Source organism: Thunnus albacares, chromosome 12 (assembly GCF_914725855.1).
Source record: "Thunnus albacares chromosome 12, fThuAlb1.1, whole genome shotgun sequence".
Taxonomy (NCBI): domain Eukaryota; kingdom Metazoa; phylum Chordata; class Actinopteri; order Scombriformes; family Scombridae; genus Thunnus; species Thunnus albacares.
This window is the reverse complement of record NC_058117.1, coordinates 24,922,565-24,941,351: the sequence shown is the minus strand read 5'-3', so window position 1 is coordinate 24,941,351 and position 18,787 is coordinate 24,922,565. Positions and strand designations below refer to the sequence as shown.

General features: G+C 39.7%; 1 protein-coding gene across 5 annotated transcripts in view; it reads left to right on the top strand.

Moving 5' to 3' along the window:
* The window catches only part of cadm3 (cell adhesion molecule 3), a 92,725-nt gene that overhangs the window by 35,225 nt on the left and 38,713 nt on the right, over window positions 1–18,787 (top strand). For all 5 annotated transcript variants that reach the window (XM_044367548.1, XM_044367547.1, XM_044367544.1 and 2 more), the window contains exon 3: window positions 4,326–4,475. In XM_044367548.1, the coding sequence (XP_044223483.1) occupies window positions 4,326–4,475 (150 nt within the window). The remainder of the gene's footprint in view (window positions 1–4,325; window positions 4,476–18,787) is intronic.

The window sequence follows — 18,787 nt, the reverse complement described above, 5'->3', positions numbered from 1 at the left end:
TCATAGTTCTGGAGACAAAGATACATACCACCTAGCTATCTTTTATTTGTCTGAAAAGTTGGCCCCTAACCAGTCCCTTAAATACTGCTTGTACAGAATTTAAGACATCTGTTTACTAACCTTACAGGTCAGCAACCAACCCTCAGATAGAAACACAAGTCAAAAGCATCACAAAATAACATCACTACTATATTAAATTAAGGACAAACCACACTATCCTCTAAAAGCTTATCAGATTTACACATAAACATCTACATAACTATAGTTTATCTTATCACTGGCTCAGGTAAAGGCCTCATCTTACACAGCAAAGAACTAAGTTTAGAATAGACAGCACACACAAACTAACACTAAACTGAACTTAAACACTATCTGAAACATGTATGATATATTCAAGAAATACATCAAATGATAACCTATTATTCAGGTTCTTGGTAGGTGGATTTTGCTTCAGACAAGACATTGATATCAATCTCACTCTTGAAATGGAAACAAAAAAAAAAAACATATTTTCAAAAATATTAAACTATTCCTTTAAGTTTCTTCCCTCTTTTGTTAATCACCGGAGAGCCCTCCAGCTCCTCACACTTCCTCTGTTGTCTCGCAGACTTCTTCTTTCCCCTGCATCCCTTTTTTTCACACACACACCTCATTTTGTCACCCACCTTCCTCCCTTATCCATCCATCTTTCTCTATCTCTCTCCTCCTCTCTCCCTCCCTCTGTTGACTTGATATCCCAGTCAGCCTTCTACCTCTGCTTTGTCTCACCTTGTTGCTGGCTAGGGAAAGTGTAAATTGTGTTGCTTTAAATACCCGTGTCTTCCTCGGGCTTACAGCTTGAAGGGGGGAGTGGAGGAGTGGTAGTGAGGAGAGAAGAAAGAAGAGCAAGCCACAGTGTTTAACTTAACGTCTGCTAAGAATAGATAGGTCTCTCCTTTCATTTTTGCAGCTCGGGTGTTTAGCCTGACTTAACCGTTTAAACTCTGACTGAACTTAATTTCGCCCCTTTAACTTTGCTCTTAAGTAGCTTCAAAGGTAAGAAGAACAGCTGTATCTGTATCTGAGGCTTACTGGGGTCATATGCTACAAGCAAGTCACTCTGTGGTGTTTGTAGAAACCAGTTTGGACCGGCGGATGAGTTGGCTGCGCAATAAAAATTCGTCAGCCACAGAAACTTTTTTATCTTATTGCAAATAGTCTAATCTCTCTGGCACCCATCTTAATGACCACTGCGGCAAAACCCCACCCATCTGACCATATAATGACTGCTGAGATTATTTGAAAGTCAATCTGAAATATTGTTGCAAGATTGATGTTTTATCCTGATGCAGTTAAATTCTACCCACACAGCAGTCAGACTAAATAAACCAAACTTATTTGTGATTAATGTTTGACTGATAGGGCTAATAAGGTTGCTGCCATGTTCGTAAACTGTAAAACATCAAGTGATTTGTATGTATTACGGAGGTTATGGGAGTACCGTTTAATCATCATTAAAACATTTTATACCTTATGCCCCATTACACTGACATTAACCTTTATTTATTAGCTTGTATGATGGAGAAAGTTTTTGTAACATTTACACACAATTACACCTGGAAGCTGCCCAGTACTAGTCTGGCCGCTGAGTGACTGCTGCGTTTTCATTTTTCCCACCCAGGTTTTTTCCACCATGGCGTGCCAATTGGCAAGCTTTAGCACATATCCCAAATTTTCTAAACTTGTAAGGCCACCACTTCCCCAGATCTATTATTTGATATAAAAAATATAACTAATAAATAATAATTAATTAATACCAAAATCACTGAGTCATTAAGATGTAAGTTATTACGTCATCATGTTCGTCATGTTCAAGCACACCGGACGTAATTGTAGCAGTTTCCGGTTTTAGGTTCTATAGTTTCCAAACACTCCAGATATTTTGAAGTTTGAATAAATGTGTCTAAAATGATGCCTGATATAGAAGAATAACTCTTATGTGATTTATTGGTGCAGCCAAAAGAAATCATCTCTTGACATCTCAGTGTAGACATTATACAGACTTCATAATGTGATGACACCAGCAGATAGAGAATAATATGGAAACATATTTTTTTGACAACAAAGATTTTTAGAAGGAAATTTAAGGGGACAGTCACAGTTTGACAGGTTAAAGGCCCAGTGTAGCTCAGTGAGTAGAGCATGGCATGACCATTTAGTCCACCAATAATAAAAAGTACTGGGATAAATACTACATTTAAAATAAAGGATTCTTTAAAAATGTGTCCATTCTGTCCACAATGTGTCAAATTCTCACCTCAAAGACCACAGAACTGACCACTGAAATTGTTTTTTACCATTGCAAATGTCACACTGAGCCTCGAACACGAGTTGTTCTCGGTCAGAAATGCCAGCACTCTGCAGTGGCCAAAGACACGACACAAGTTTGGCTAACTTGTCGGAGCTCATTGTGGTTGCCTTGATGGGTGATGCATCAAGACAGCCAATTTACCCTAAGTGATCATGCCAAGTAGAGGAGCTCTTGCGATCAGCCGCAAGAATTAGCCCAAGACGCTATTAAAGGAGACACTAATCCGTGGTGCACTTGACCACACATTCAGCCCACAGCCATCATGGTGCTTAGATAAACTAACCGCAAGGTCAGGGCTGTTGTAAAACACCACGGAGAGCGAGGGAGCGACTTACTCTGACACGAAGGGCTTTGAAAGTCTCTGAGTGCCGTTTGAATCCTACTGGTAAACTGCGGGTGGACGTATTTGAGCTATCGCTTTGAATCCTTTCAGCCCAGAGGCGAACCGTAGGGTTTTCTTTTCTAATAAATGATGTTTTCTGAGATGCTGAACCGAAGCTTTAAAATTACCAAAATAGATAAATAAATAATATTAAAAAAAAAAAATCGCCCGTAGTCGCTGCCTGTTGCTCTAAGCTCTTGTACTGCAAATGTGTGTTTTTGATGCTACATGCAGTTAGTTTGCTCGCCTCCTCTTCTGCATCCTCTCTTCCTGTGTCCCCCCCTCTTTCATGTCTTGATGGGAGTTCCGCCGAAGCACACTTAAGCAGATGTTCTTCCTGCAGAAAAAAAAAAAAAATCAATTCCACCGCCGGTGCAAGGATGTGATAACGCTCCATGCCGAATATAAACCTGTCTCCCGCTTGACAATTTGGTTCCAATTAAACTATTTATACACGCCATATTTTCAGGGGTGAGGAGACCGCTTTGAGGCATATCTTCTTATGAGATGTTCCCTCTGTTGGCTTGGTCTTGTCATCAATTATGCCATATTTTTTGTTTTGCTTGAGATTAGGTTGAGTGAGCACTGGCACATTTTGAAGAGAGTGGGAAGGGAGGGGAGCGCAAAGCATGACTGGGTGCACTCAAGGCCGCAATAACTTAACACGGCAAAAAGCTTTGCAGTGCCCATGTTCGGCATTACTTACCATAGGGGAGGGGCTGCATATTTTAGTATACATCTCTTGCTCGGATCCACGTAATCATCTGCCACTCTCGCTGAATGCAAAGAGCAGAATTAGCCTGCACCATCACCCGTTATCAAGGGAGCGCTGTTAAATACCATAATTTGAACCAATTTGAATACTGTTACACACCCTGACAGTTCACTGTTCAGTGGTTTTTGTGGCATTCCGGTTCCAGCTCCAGCCTTTAGAATCCCTTCATTATGCTGGGTCATTTGTATTCTCTTTCTCTTTCCCTCTGACCTGCTCATTTCCATAATGCCTGTCCCGTTTGAGCTTGTTCTGTACCAGCCAGCCGATACATATGCATGGCGTTTAAAAAACTGACACAGATATTGACAAAAGAGGGTTACAACGCCATTAGAGGTATGAGACAGTGCTCTTGTTGTTGCTTTGACCTGTCGAGAACCATTGTCTGCCGCGGTCTCTTCATCTTTGCAGGTCCCTCAGGTCGTGCAGTCTCTGGATGCCAGGGCTGCTACTGACTCATCGCTCTTCCATAGGCCTCGCAGACATACAACTAGATAGCCATTTGTCTGCTTTTTTTTTGTCCCTCTGACAGCACGTGTGTGTGTGTGTATGCATTGTGTCTATGCTTTCAGAAAGACAGATAGAGATATATAGATAATCTGACAAGCAGAGAAAGAGATGGGCGGGGGGAGATAGAGGGAAAGAGAGAGGGGGAGGCGAGTAATGCATTTTGTGGGTTTATCTGATTTGTGTGTTGGTGTGTGCTACTATTTTTGCTTGGATTTTCATATAAGCGCAGTTGCTCCTTGACTTGTCTCTATTGCTTCTCTATTGCTCTTTCTTACACTTTTTTTTCCTCCCCTCTCTCTCCTGTTGCCTAGACGACGACCCATTGCAGCCAGTGACCTCAGATGAGACGGTGTCCGTCGGGGGCACGGTGACACTGACCTGCCGGGTGGCCGAGAGCGACAACTCCTCACTGCAATGGTCCAACACTGCACAGCAGACCCTGTACTTTGGAGAGAAGAGAGGTGAGAGGGAAGACATGGGGAGCGGGGACAAGAGAAGCTATTAAAGTTTTAATAATAGGTCATTTGCTTTCCCTGCCTAATAAATTTTTCAGAAAATGGAACTGTTGCCTGGATTACATACAATGGCAATGATTTTTTAAATCCGCGAAATGTGAGGTTGACAGAGACCAGGGTTCATGTCTTAGGTGTTGTTAGGTTTTGGCTACTAAAAAAAGGTTATTGCTGGGGAAAGACTGTGGTTATATTGAAAAAGTCTGCTCTTCCCAACCCTCATGAGCTTTAAATCGGTGTTGACTTCTTCAATAGCTAACCAAGACCATGATCTTTCCCTTCCATTAAATTTCCCTTTCAGATATGCTGTAAGGCATCTAAAATAGTCTGATAGGAATACTAATTTGTCTGATAGGGTTTGACACAAAAAAGTATCTTTAAACTTCTTTAAAGTGCATCTACTCCTTCTCGCTCAATAAAATCCAGAATATATGACTATGCAAAAGTGTTTCGTTTCAAAGGTTTAAATGTTGGATGGAAGGTGTCTCATATTGTCAGTGTGCAGTATATGTGTATTTGGGCTTCAACGTTTAACATCACACACACATCTAGTTGCATTGCCACAAAATCATGCTCGTAGGTACACGTCTTGAATTCAGATTTAAGGTGAGCACAGAGAAACTTTCCTCCTTCAGCAGATGAATTTGAAAACAGTCATCTAGTGCCGACACATCATTCTGCACAAGGATGATCATGTATTCATGTGAAGCAACAACGAGTGTCCTAAGTCGCCTAAACATAACTACACATCCATCAATCACGCTTTCATTTAAAGCATTGCATCCGTTGTCAGTACATCAATGAATGTTTTGCAGATTCACACATTCAATATGAACATTTCCTTATGTTGTTGTAATGCAGGTGACGATACGTTTCCTACAAAATGTATTTTCCAATTCAGATTAGCTCTATATGAGTTTTATTTGTAGGAGGCAGGATTGGAATAAAGATGTTTACAGCTGCACCTTTGTTGAACAAGGCGCTAATAATTACTTTGTACATAGCGGGTCAAAAGCTTTGTTCAAGAGAAAAAGCCTCAAACAAAGACGTTTGGCAGCTTAGAAAGCAGACAACATGTTACTGTAATATTGCATGGTGACAAAAGTGCTCAATATGTGCAACAAATAATACCAAAGGGAAAAAAACAAAGCCTAGAGTCTTTTAGGCTAAAACGTTGCATCAATGTGTATTTTGAAAGGGAGAATTCCCTCTCCTTGGTGCAGTGGTCTAACAACAGACCCTGTATTTTGACAAGAAAAGAGAGGTGAGAGAGGATGGCTGGTGGCGGGAAAAAATTGACACTTTAAATAAGGACTGACATTATAAATATGGAGTTTTGGTACTAATGATTACTTTTGAATGTGTTGGCTCAAAACCCATGATTCAAAACATTGTCAGGAGTGAAAAGAAGCCTGTACAGCAGCCAGTTTGAGTATAAAGCCTGCGGACATTATTAGGAAAAGACTTTTTATTTTTCATGATTGAAAAATGCATCAAAACAACAGATAAAGTTAAATAATTTAAAAGAAAACTTGTAGCTTGATGAGCTAAAATGTTTGCTTCAACCTTTTCTAGCCTGTCCGACATCACACAACAGATTTGATACTTGGGGAGCAAAAATAGGAGAGAGAAGTACAGATGGAGAGAATGACTGATTGGAGAGTCAAAGCTTAACAGAAGAAGTGAAGTGATAGAGAGATGAAGTCAAGAATGGCGAGAGTAGAGACGGATGCAGGCTGAGAACTTCTCATTGCAGAGGGCCAACATTTGTGCAAAGGACAATTTTGGAGAACAGAGAGGCGAGAGACACCAGGGAGGGAGGAAGGTGGGAAAGGACAAATGGAGAAACTAGCAAGTCTTTACTCCAGATGGAGCTTCAACCACAGAAGGGAGGAGAAAGACTGAAATTTAGCCACTTCTCTGCAATGATACAACACTTAAAAGCTGACCTCTAGAATTGAGAATTGAGAAGAGTACTAGATGAGGAGGAGGAGGAGGAGGGAAAAGGGAGAAAAGAGAAGGAGGAGGGAGGCAGAGGGAGCAGCAACTCCCCACTGCAGTGGTCCAACATGCACAGCAGATGCTGTACTTTGGAAAGCTGAGAGGAGTTGGAAACACAACAGCTTTTCTGGCAAGGGAGTGGCAGATAGAGAAAATGAAGGGATGAGGAGAGCAAGAATATTTCTGACTTTTATCAGATGTTGATACAACCATGTAAACCTGATTACAGAGTCGACATGAACATTGAAATAATGTCCACAGTCAGTCAGAGATTGTTTGCTAGCTAGTAGGGCTGGGTTTAAAAAAATCGATTTCCCATTCAAATCAATCTTCATTGAAATTTTCCAATATTGATTCATAAAATCCAAGATTGATCTTTTAATATATGCCTTTTCCTGTGGATTTTAAATCCACAATGAATTCAGACATCAGCCTTTAGGCTTGGCAGTCATAGTGTTCGTCAACAAAATTAACACTAGGTTAAGTCCTGCTTAAACTTGCATTTTTTTTTTTTTTGCCACTTTAGGAAAACTTAGCAAACAATTATACATCCAGCAGTCACAGAACAACATTAACATTTACTGTGTTTCTGTCTGTCTGACAAATGTAAGTCCAATATTCATTCTCCTTTCAGCTCTGGTTTGGTCTCCACCAGCTCCGTAGGGAAATATCTGGCTCTTTAGCTCCTAAATGCTATGCCCACCATCTACCGTAGTTACTAATTTCATCTGTCTGTTGTTTGGTGTCTGGCAGGTAGTGTACGGTGGGTTTTTTTAGAGCTTTTTTACAGAAACAGTTGAATGAACAACTGTAGCTAAAAAAAACATTGTTGACTGTTTGGAGGAAATTGGATGCAAACACTGTTTCTTGTGTCCAGGTCACACACTCAGATCTCATTGAAATTATATTCAGTTTCCAAAGTTTTAAGTTCCAAGTTTTAATGTGACTTTTTCTCTTGCCATATCATCTCTGAGTTGAACTCTCCCAGACAAGACTGTCCAGAAATTCCTTGATGGGATTTTTACTGTAATTGGCCAGTCAAGGAGAGAAAGGAGAAAGAAGGACGGGCAGATTAAAAGTAAAATAAAAGGATGTTGCGATGTAAGGAGTGAAGGACAACAGAGGGAAAAGACAGACTGGAAATTGAGAAGAGCAGCAAGTCATCTATGTAACAGCACGGTGCAGACAGTATGCTTCTGAGTTTAGACAGCAAGAGATGGAGGAATGAGAGGAAAGAGGAAAAGACAGATATACTAGCAGAACAATGGGAAGGGGGAAAAAATGGAGTTGATGAAAGAAAGCATAAGAGAAAGAGAATTGGAAAGGAGAAAAAACAGGACCACGTTCCAACACTGCACAGCATGCAGCAGGCTGTGGAGAGTTGAGACTTAACAAAAAATGGATGGGCGGAGGGAGCGAGGGGAGGGAGGGGTGGTCGAACAGCATGATGACAGTTAGAAGAAGAAGAGGAAAATGATGAGTGAAAACTCACAGTGATGGCCGCCACACTGCAGACTAGAAACCACTACAGAGAGATCAGAGATGGCACAAAGACAGAGGAAGGAGATGAATAAGCAAAGGCAGAAGGTTAGAGGCTTTTCTTTACTTATTCCTTTAAACTTTATCAAAACAGGTAACCCTAACAACAGAGAAAACCTTTGTTGTGGATATGCACTTAGCCATGAAAGCAAGATAATCATCAAATTGAAGTCAGAGAGGACGAAGAGGAGGAGAAAAGGAGGGTGTGGTGAAGGAAATGTATGGAGTATGAGGGCAGAGTGGTAGGTATTACATTATAGAGAGAAGAGAAATTAGATTGTAAAGATGATGCAGAGAGATAAAGGGAAAGAGACCTTGGATTTAATTTATAAGAAAGGTTCTTATTTGCAAATAATGTGAAAAACAAAGAAGAGTCAAAGCTATGATATATGAAATGTTGATGTTTTTGGCATAATCACAGGGTCACGTTAATTTGATCCAATTCTCGGTGGTAGATCGTAAGCTCAAACTGACTTTTATCATTATTCGGGCAAGGAAAGACACTGATATCAGTTTCATCTGAGAGAGTGGGCATGTTCAGACACATTTCTTAAACAACCCTTGTAAAGCTACATGGAAGTGAAAAGAAGAACTCAATTTAAAAAAAAACTAAAGTAAAAGAACAACTGAGAAAACCAGTCTATTTCCAATGGAGCAGAGCTAATGAGAGTTCTGCATCTGCAGCATAACTGCCTAGATAAAGATAAAGCAAAAGAGGAAATTAATTGTTAAGGGACACAAAGCCCAGTTGTGTTTATTAAAGCAGATACAATGACAAAAAAACACATTTTACAACTAATCCTGTCTTGTATTAATCTGAGCGTGAACATTTAGTGCAAAGAAACCTGTCATTCAATGGTGAAAATAAATTATCTGATAACTGTGGCCAATTCAGGATATTTTCTAATATTTTAAGGCCTTAATTCCAGCTAATTTATTATAAGACCCTTTTAAGGACCCACAGATACCCTGGAGGGACTGTGTGGGAGTGGATGGATGGATGGATGGATAGATGGATGGATGAGGGGAGAAAAGACACCCAGTGCTGCTTAATAGAAGAGATTAGACAGCTAGGAAAGCATGAAAACAGATGGGTTTCTACTACATTAAGGCTGGACTATCAGGAGACTGAGACATTGGGACAGAGAAATGGACATAAGGGAGACGAAGACAGGTGGAGAAACAAAAACAGAGAAATCAAGAGGGAAACAAACAAGGACATTACATTTGCATATTTGACTTGTAGCTGGCGCCGTCCTCCGAAACTACTCAAACTAACTTGAAAGTAGCACTCCTCTGCACCAACCATGACTGTCAGAATTTCTTTCTCAGGAGACTCAACGGCTTCAGAGTGAGTCAGCCAATCTCAACTGTTCCACTTGACATTGTGTTGTGTTCACTTGAACTTCAAGCTCAGGTGTAAGCTTCCTAGAATAGTTATTATGCAAAAGTAATTGTAAATCCCAGAGGTAGGTGAGAGACTTATATACTGTCAGGAGAAGAGATGAAACCATGAACAGTATAATAGACAGTTCTCTTGCTTTACTCCTTAGTTTGAGACTTAGTTTGTTTGTTGCCCTTGGCAACCAAACAAAGTCTTTTATTCAAAATACAATCGGCATTTTACATTTGGAGTTGAAAAAGTTGAAGCGTAAATCTTGCTCCATTATTTTTGACTTGATGATTTATGCTTTGTAGTATTTTATCTATATTTTTCACAAGTGTACTGTATACTCTGATAGTGTCTTAATACCATATTTTGTCTTACACGTTATGTGTTTCATTGCTGCTTTTATTTTTTGGTAAGCCAAAGACATTTTTTTTTACTTTGGTGGACAATAATGTTTCATTATTTTAAATTCTATTTGATGAAGATTAATCAGCTCAGTTTACAAGCCAATTAGCTATCAACTAATAGGCCGATTATATTAAACCCAAATTTAACATGTGAAAAGATATCCCTCTGGATGCTTGAAACCAATTTGTTTCTAATATGTTTTTCAAAGGAGATTTTGTGCAGTTACATCATTTATTATACATCTCAGCAAACTACACAACAGTACTGTAAGACTGAGGAGAGCTGTACTGTCTCTTCACATGTGAGGTTAAACACTCAACTCTAAACAACTTTGTGAAATGAGAACAAACTCTGAAATGCAGATTACATGTTGTGGACACAGAAAAATATAAAAAATACATTCCACCATTGTGAAAAGATTATCTGACAGTACCACAAATTGGATACTGTATATTCACTTGTTAGCTAACGATTAGCTCTCAGCCTGAGAAATGAGGATAAATAAGGATATTTGTTTTGGTTTGTTGCTTGTGATTAGAAACTAAAAACTTTGGGGAAAACACACACAAAAACTTTTCTATATGATTTAGCAAACAAACCAAGGTTATCAAGTTTTAAAAGTAAATACGTCTGTCCACCTTAACACCTATGCCTTTTTCACTGCTGTAGTTCAATATGAAGCTACATCATGTCTCCAGCTGCGTCCACCGCCACTTCAACACTTTCCTTATGTCACTTCCTTTTTGAACAAGGACCCTGTTATATATATTTTATGATGTATTTGTTCCATAAGATTTCATGAGACTAGACAGATAGCCTACACAGAGAACCGAAACCTCAAATGCTTATCTCACCCAGACAATAAAAGAAGACCGGCAAATGCAAATATTCGCAATTTGTTTTGCAAACACATTTCCTCACTAGATGAAAAACCCTCTATATTTGCTTTGAGTCCATCTATAATTTTATTTATTTGTCATGTGTGGTTTCCATGAAAGCATATCAGGAGACATCAGACAGGCTAACTGCCTCAGAACAATTTAACGAGGTAATGGCTCTCTGGTGATTTACAAAGCATGGTGGACAGGGAAGCTCTTGTCTAGTGGGAGGATATTGAGTAGGCAGGTGTTAACCATGGTAAAAATGACTATAACTTGCAAATATTTTCATTAAAAACACACCCTAAGCACTTTTTAAGTTTGTGCCACTTATAATGCTAAACAGTCTTAAGTGAATCAAGGGAAAAAATATTGAAATTGATGGAAAAATCCCCATACAGCCTCTCAGGGAATGAGAAAAAACTGACAATGACTTTTCACAACACAGTGCGAGATGGTGCAAATGCAGGGTGTGAGATGTTTTTTGACATTTTCTGAAAAACTATTGATCCACATCGCATCAGTCAAAGTTTTCTTGGTGTCTGGGAAGGCTCTCTGGAGAATGTATTAACAACCATCACAGGACTGAAAGTCTGTAAGATAGACTTTGAAATCTAGTACTTGAAAGAAGGCTTTTTCTGCATTTTGTTTTTGTATCATCTGAACTCTATGTTTTTTTCCAAGTGTCCTTAAAATAATCGTGTGTAACAGAAGACGAGTGCAAGGAGAAGAAAGAGATCTAGAGAATTCAAAGTTAAAAAATCCAATTATTTTTAAGGTTAATGAAGTAAACATATATAAAAAAAAAACATCCTGTGGGATTCAGAAATTGTCCTTTTGCCTCTCTCACATAGAAATAAGAAATCTAAATCAATAAACCAAACATAAAACACTTCACATGCATACATTAGTGTTAGTTGAATTATAATGGATCTATCCTTCTGAAGGAGGAGACGGTTCCACACTCATAACTCTGAAGCAATCTTCTAATTTTTTAATCAACATTTCAGAACATATTAACTGCTATATGTCATGCTGAAATGTTGATTCATACACATTAAAAATGTAACTTTGTCCCAAACTGAGTCAAAATTGAACCACTTTTGGTCAATATATAAATAAACAGACTGCAATGGAGTTGTGGAGTGTTTAGATCTCTTCTGGTTTATCTGATGTTTACCTGCTGGCATATTATGAGAGTTGGAGTGTGTTTTTCCTTCATTTCTCTTACAGTTTAATCCTTGACTTTGAGTGTAAACGGTTGAAACCAATTGTAATTCTAACCTTAACCTCAAAGTTCTAACCTTAAGGGAATAGTTTGACATTTTAGGAAATACGCTTAGTTGTTTTCTTGCTGAGAGTTGGATAAGAAGATCGATAGCACTCTCACATCTGTACACTAAATAAGAAGCTACAGCCAGCAGCCGGTTATCTTAACTTTGTATAAAGTCTAAAACCAGGGGGAAACAGCTGGTCTGGCGCTGTCCAAAAGTAACGAAATCCACCTATTAGCAAAATCGTATTTGTTTAATCCGTACAAAAACTGACCGTTTGCCAATCATCCCTTTTTTTAACCTTTGGACAGAGCGAGAGTCGTATAGATCTTCTGGTCTAATTCCTAGCAAGGAAGCAAATAAGCAAATTTCCCAAAATGTTGAAATTAGAATAGACTACAATGACCTTGCTTTGGAGCATCTTCTTTCATGACAAAATGAGGACATTCAGTCTTAATAGAAAAACCTACAGGACATCAAGGAACATCGGGAAGAGGGATGAAAATTCCCTCGCTTTACTTTGCGCGAGTCTGATCCTTTAACTTAAGAAACGAGCAGCGAAGATAATGTGACGGCATGCAGACAACTAAAAGCAGCTGAAGGCAGCGGGCTGATAGTGACAGCATTTATGATAATTGCTCCATTGACTTCTTTTTTCTACAAAGGTGAGGAAAAATGAGAAAATAAGCTACACCTCAGCATTATACAATCTATTCTGCCATGCTTTCTTTTGAATCCTTTTGCACCAGGCTGTGCAGCCAGCATGAGCAGTGTCTTCTCTACGTAATCTAGCTCTTAGGATGTGTCATCGGTCAGTATTATTTGCCAGAAAACCCCAATGGACCTTTTTTGCTGCTGTAAATACTACATGGCAGGGTTCCATTGGCATGTTGCTTGAAGCTGATACACCGTTGGGAACATTTCTCTCTCAAGTTTCAACTGGAACTAATGCCTTCTTGCTTCAATTTGCACCGCCTTGGGCAAAGTTTGGTTCATCTCTCTCTGTTTGCCTTCTTTCATTGATTTTGCATACATTTGTGCTGCTCCCTCTAAATGATTATATTTTAATTCTGTCTGAACGTAGGGGGGAAGTGACACAAGTGGATTGAGAGGGAGAAAGAGGCGGAGTGAAGGAGTGAAAGGTAGATAAAACAGACAGAGGTGTGTGTTTATCAAGCGTTTCATAGTTGGCACACTGATCCAGGATCAATTGATGCTCTCAGATCAGTGGGAACAGTATGATCAAGGGAAGCCCGCGGTCACTGAACCCAGATCAGCTGTCGGATGGGACGGATAATTAGGGAGCTGGAGAGAATATTTGGAAACAGATGGGAAGATGGAGAGGACATGTGTGGGTGAGAGAGAGAGAGAGAGAGTGGGGGGGGGGGGGGAGAGAGAGAAGGAAGAAGAGAGCCAGTCTCGTTGGATGAGAGTGTCAGCTAACTGTCTACAATGTGAAACAAATGAGACAGAGAGAGAGGGCTGAATGATGGAGAGAAAGAGGGAGGGGAAGACAGAAGAAGAGGAGAGTGAACAAAGAAAGCCGAAAGACAGATGGATGGAAAGAAAAATGGACGCAGAGGGAAGCAGGAGGGAGAGGTGAAATGCAGATTCAGGTTGAGCCAAAGAGAGAGATAAAGAGATGGAGAAGCGATAGAGACAGAAATATGAAAATATTGCTCCGTAACTGATGTACTTTGCTCCGGCAACACAGGTTTCTTCCCTGTATCCTCCCAATAAAGCAAATTTGAATTTGAGAGAATTCAAGGTGGAGTGGAAACTTGGTTGGAAAGGCGTAAGGAGGCAGGAGGCTGATGAAAAAGGAATATATGTATGTGCACTCAGTATGTGTTGTGAGAGTATTCCCCTCTTCCCCCCCTGAATGTTTGAAGTTGAAAGAGCATGAGAAAGATTGAGGGAGGAGGTGGAAGAAGAAGACGAGCGGGCGAAAAATAGCTGCTGTGACCGGATCAACAGTTGGACCTTTAGGGAGTATCAAGTCTCGAGTCTGAGCCGCAGACAAGACCCACTGTCTGGTCAAAGACACAGACAAACACACAGACATGCCTTCCAACACTGATGTAGAAAAAGGTTTGCATACTGACAAGCATATTTTGTACTTGATGTGTAATCTTCTCGGCTGGAAGCCCTCCCGACACCACTCAGAAACCCTTCACCCTCTTGCACATCTATACACATATATAGAGTTGAGGGAGCCGTTGGTTACTGGAATATAAATTCCCCTTTCAAAGTGTTCTTTTAACAATATTTCCAATATTGCGCAACATAGAAACATGGGAGTCTCCATGGTAATTTAAGACACTATACTGCTGCTGGAGACGATCCACCGTTATCCCGACCGTGCTAATCTCCACCGAACTCGTGAGCTGAAAGCTGCACTCGTAGCTCAAGTGCAGCTGTTTTCTCCTCTCTGACATCTGTACGCGCCAGATCTATTTTTGTCGGAGCAGTGTCTCGGAAGCATGAAATTCAATTGTGGTTGTATGTAATTGCCTATATTTATAAACAGTAGACTTGAAATTGATATTTAATGATGCATTTCATTTGTATTTGACTTTCTTTATGTGAGTCTCTTGCAAAGTTTGTGAAGCAGGAGGAGGAATTCTACCCTTTCATTTTGCTAATAATAAGAAATACAAATACGGAAAGATAAGTATACCGCTGCAAAGCTCTATTCAACAAACTTCTCTGCTTAACAACTCTAAACAATAATGGAAATGTGGCTGCTGAAGAACAGACTGCTTGAAGATGTTTCAGTTCTGACATGCCTTCAGTAGACATTTAATTTGGAGAAGTATCGAAAATGCAGCTTAACCGCTACATGGCACAGTTGAGTCCAGAGGTCAGGTGTGAAAATCAGAGCGAGGACAAATTCAAAGCTCTTTGTTGTTGAAAATGGAAATAAAACACTTCACCGTCGGTGCTAAATTCATCCAGAATTGAACCAAAATCCAAAAGCGAAATGATTTAAACTGTTGAATGTTTTATCAGTTGTCTACAAAGTGTTATCTTTATTTTCAGCTTGCTGTAAATTTAATCTTGGTGATTGGATGTTTCTTACTGTAAATGATCCTTGGCCATAGGTCATAGGTAACTCCTCTCTTCAAAGTGGCTTTAATTGATATTTCTATAATAACAATATATCAAATGACAATAATAACAACGTAATATGAAAGGCATCATGTGTAGTGATGAACCTACAGAGATCTATCAGAAACTCTGCAGCTCCCCTCTGCTTTATGGAGCTTTATAGTGAGTTTCAGCTCAATGTTTAGCTGTCCGGCTGCAACTTTACGGTTTTGGTTCACTCTCAGCGCTCTCACAGTGTAATTTCCGGCCGCAACAGGCAGATGCTTTCAGAGAAAAAGCTCTCAAACTCCACTCTACACTACCAGCTCAGCACCAAATGGCAAACAGACACAATTAGTGACTAGCTGGTGAAGATAGTGGAGCATTTAGTGGAGCTAAAGAGCCAGATATTTCCCTCAGGAGTTGGTACAGACCAAAAACAGAGGTAAAAGAGTGCACATTAGAATTACTTTCACCAGAAATGACTTCGAATGAATGATAATGTTGCTTCCTTACTGGTGGATGTTTAAATAAGCAACTGTTTGCTTAAAAGCTTATCATATTATGGTGATAAAATGTCAGTGTAATGTTCATAACTTGTTTCCACTGCCCCCAAGTGGCCAAAAAATTCAGTTAATGCAGGTTAAGATTTTTCACAGGCTTAAACTTTTGCCTTTTTGTAAGACAATATTGACCATATGTAAGACAGTATCCTGGTCTTTTACTGATGTTCTTACACTGATATTCTTTTACTGATGATTCAACTTGGACAGTTTAATTTGTATTATTTCTAAAGACGGGGAATAAAAAGAGTAAACAAGAGCATTCACTTTAGAATTTTAAAAATGTCAGTGCATGTTGAAAAAGTTGTAAAGTTTATAGTTTCGTGTCCATCTAAGCCCGTGAAGTGCTTGAACTGTCAGTCACCACGGCATGAGAGAATAAACATGAGTGTTACTTGCCAACTCTATTCCTCTAGCCCACTACACACACACACACACACTCATACATACCACACTCATCCATTAATCCACTTCATTTAAATACTTATAAATTCATTACATGCCTTCACTGCAGAAATGAAAGCCAAACAGCAGTGTGTGACCTATTGGCAGACTATTTATGCTGACCACAACACAGGCTAAGCAGCGCGAGGCACATGTACAATTTTCAGGGGCCTCCCGATCGATACACCCCCGTAACTAGATATCATACCATTTTTGAAAATCCATCACACCTGTAGTCGCAAGCAATATACATCGTTTATAATGAAAAAAAAAAAAAAAAAAAGATAGAGAGAGAGAGAGAATGAGAGAGAGAGAGAGAGAGAAAAGCCCCCAGTCAGAAAAGATTAAAAATGGGTGAGATGTAACGGAGAAAGACGAAGAAGAACAAGAAAGAAGGGAGATAGAGGAGAGATGAGGGGAAGAGAATTAAGGAGACTGATAGTTGAGCGCAGGGTCCAGGGGGCATGGATAAGTGTGTGTATCAGTGTGTGTGTGTGTGTGTGTGTGTGTGTGTGTGTGTGTGTGTGTGTGTGTGTGTGAGTGAGTGAGTGACCGTATGCCTCACACACACCCACACACACCCACACAGAGAGGGAAGCTCATGAAGACAAATGTAGTGACCTTGCTTAGTGATAAGGCATGAAGATAAAGTAGTATTGGATGAAATAACTGAAAAATACGAAGAGAAACAAAGGGAGGTGTGTGTGTGTGTGTGTGTGGGTGTGTGTGTGTGTGTGAGTGTGGGAGTTCAATAGAGATAGACAGGAAAACAGACAGATGGAGAGATGGAGAGACAGTGAGGTAAAAGTGAGACAGAAATACACACAGGCACACAGATGTGGCTGAATAGTGAGAAAGCAAATAAACAGTAAAATAGGAAAACAGACAGTGACTATAACACAGCATGAAACTGCACGCATACACACATTTGGACTCGCCCACACAATACTTCCTTCTAAAGATTTTCAGTATTAAATGACTTAACGAGTAATTTAACACCAGCAGAATCTCTTGTTTTTGCTGGACTGCCAATGGTTGACGTTCTCACTTGCTGCAGTGATGTAAAGCTGTACTCAGGGTGTGGTCGTACGCTGTTGTTACAGGTGAAACAGAGCAAACCTCATCAACCAGAAGATGTCAGTGAAACAATCCTTTTCTCATTGGTGTTACTTTTCCATTCGGTATATGTAACTGTAGTCGACAAATCTGAGGTACTTGGTTTCTTGGATAAAAGTCAGCAGTCAACTTAATTTCTAAAAAAAAAAAACTTGGTGCTCTCCACAGGTAAAAGATGTAGCCAATGCCTCGCTGAGATGTGACAGTCGCTACTTTCAAAAGGAACTCATGAGGTCGTATTTTCCATGTGTGAAGTCAAGTACCACTAAGCTTGGTGTAGGTAGTTTAAGTCATGAGAAGACTGTTGCTTGGCAACTGACTACAAAAAATGTCACCAAGATCCCTGTTAAAAAGACTTTCAGCGCCCTGGTAGCTAAGTGCCACATAACTGCAACGTCCCTGGTTCGACTCTGGCTTTCCTTTGGTTGCATGTCTCTCTCCCGTTGTTTCCTGTTATCTTCTCCACTATCAGCTCTCCGTTAAAGGCTGAGAATTCCTAAAATATATCTTTAAAAAAATGGTGGCTGATTTGCTGTTTTGTGCATTTCGACATCTTGCTTATGAATGCAAAAGAAACCCAAAGATAATTCACTTCCACTGGGTCTGACATCTTTTAAATGTCAGTGGGCATTCCGAGTCGTGAACTTATAAACACAGCAAACAGCAAACTTACACAGCAAACACTTGGACACCATATGTAACACTTACAGTACCAATCAAAAGTTTGGACACACCTTCCCATTCATCTGAATGAGAAAATGTGTCCAGACTTTTGACTGGTACTGTAGCTTTATCTCAATAGAACATACAGTGAATATATGTTCGCGATAGCTAGCATGTCTTAGAAAACTAAAAGCTATGATCGCATCATGTTTAGTAGCTAGCTAACAACATAGCGCTACAGTAATTGGTTTAGTCAGAACATTTTACTGTTATTACAATAGAGAGATTAAAACTGTTGGATATGTCTGAAGCAAAAATGTAGACATAAAAACAACCAAACAAACAAGACACTAATAAAGTACAAAAAAGTAGTAAAGTGTTGTATTATAGTGAACAAAACCATTGATACTAGAACTATCTTGAACTTAACCATTTACCCCAACCATCCCTAGAAATTGTTCAAAATGTCTGTAAATCAGACAATATAAGCGGTTCGGTTGGCACTGCAGGCATGGGGCCACTTTGTCTGTTATGTACCTGCTTACCCTGTGCTGATTGTGTCATGTCAGGCCCTCAGAAACCTCCCTCCAGGCTACAGTACGTTTACTAGAAGCTGCAACTTACTGTTAGTTTAGCTGACTCTTCTCAAACCTCAGCTCCTTGTGCTTCACAGATGAGGTTGAGGATAAGACAAAAAAATAGTGCCAAGGTAACTTAAAACAACTTTCTTCTGTGGGAACAAATCTACTGCACTATTCACTTTACTTGATCACAACAGGTTTGTGCAGGCATCTGCTTTCTTTTAGTCGGATTGTTATACCTTTAGTTGGTATTTACAGAGATCCAATTCTGCATGATGGCACCACAAAACAAGGCTGAAAAGCCTGCATTGAGA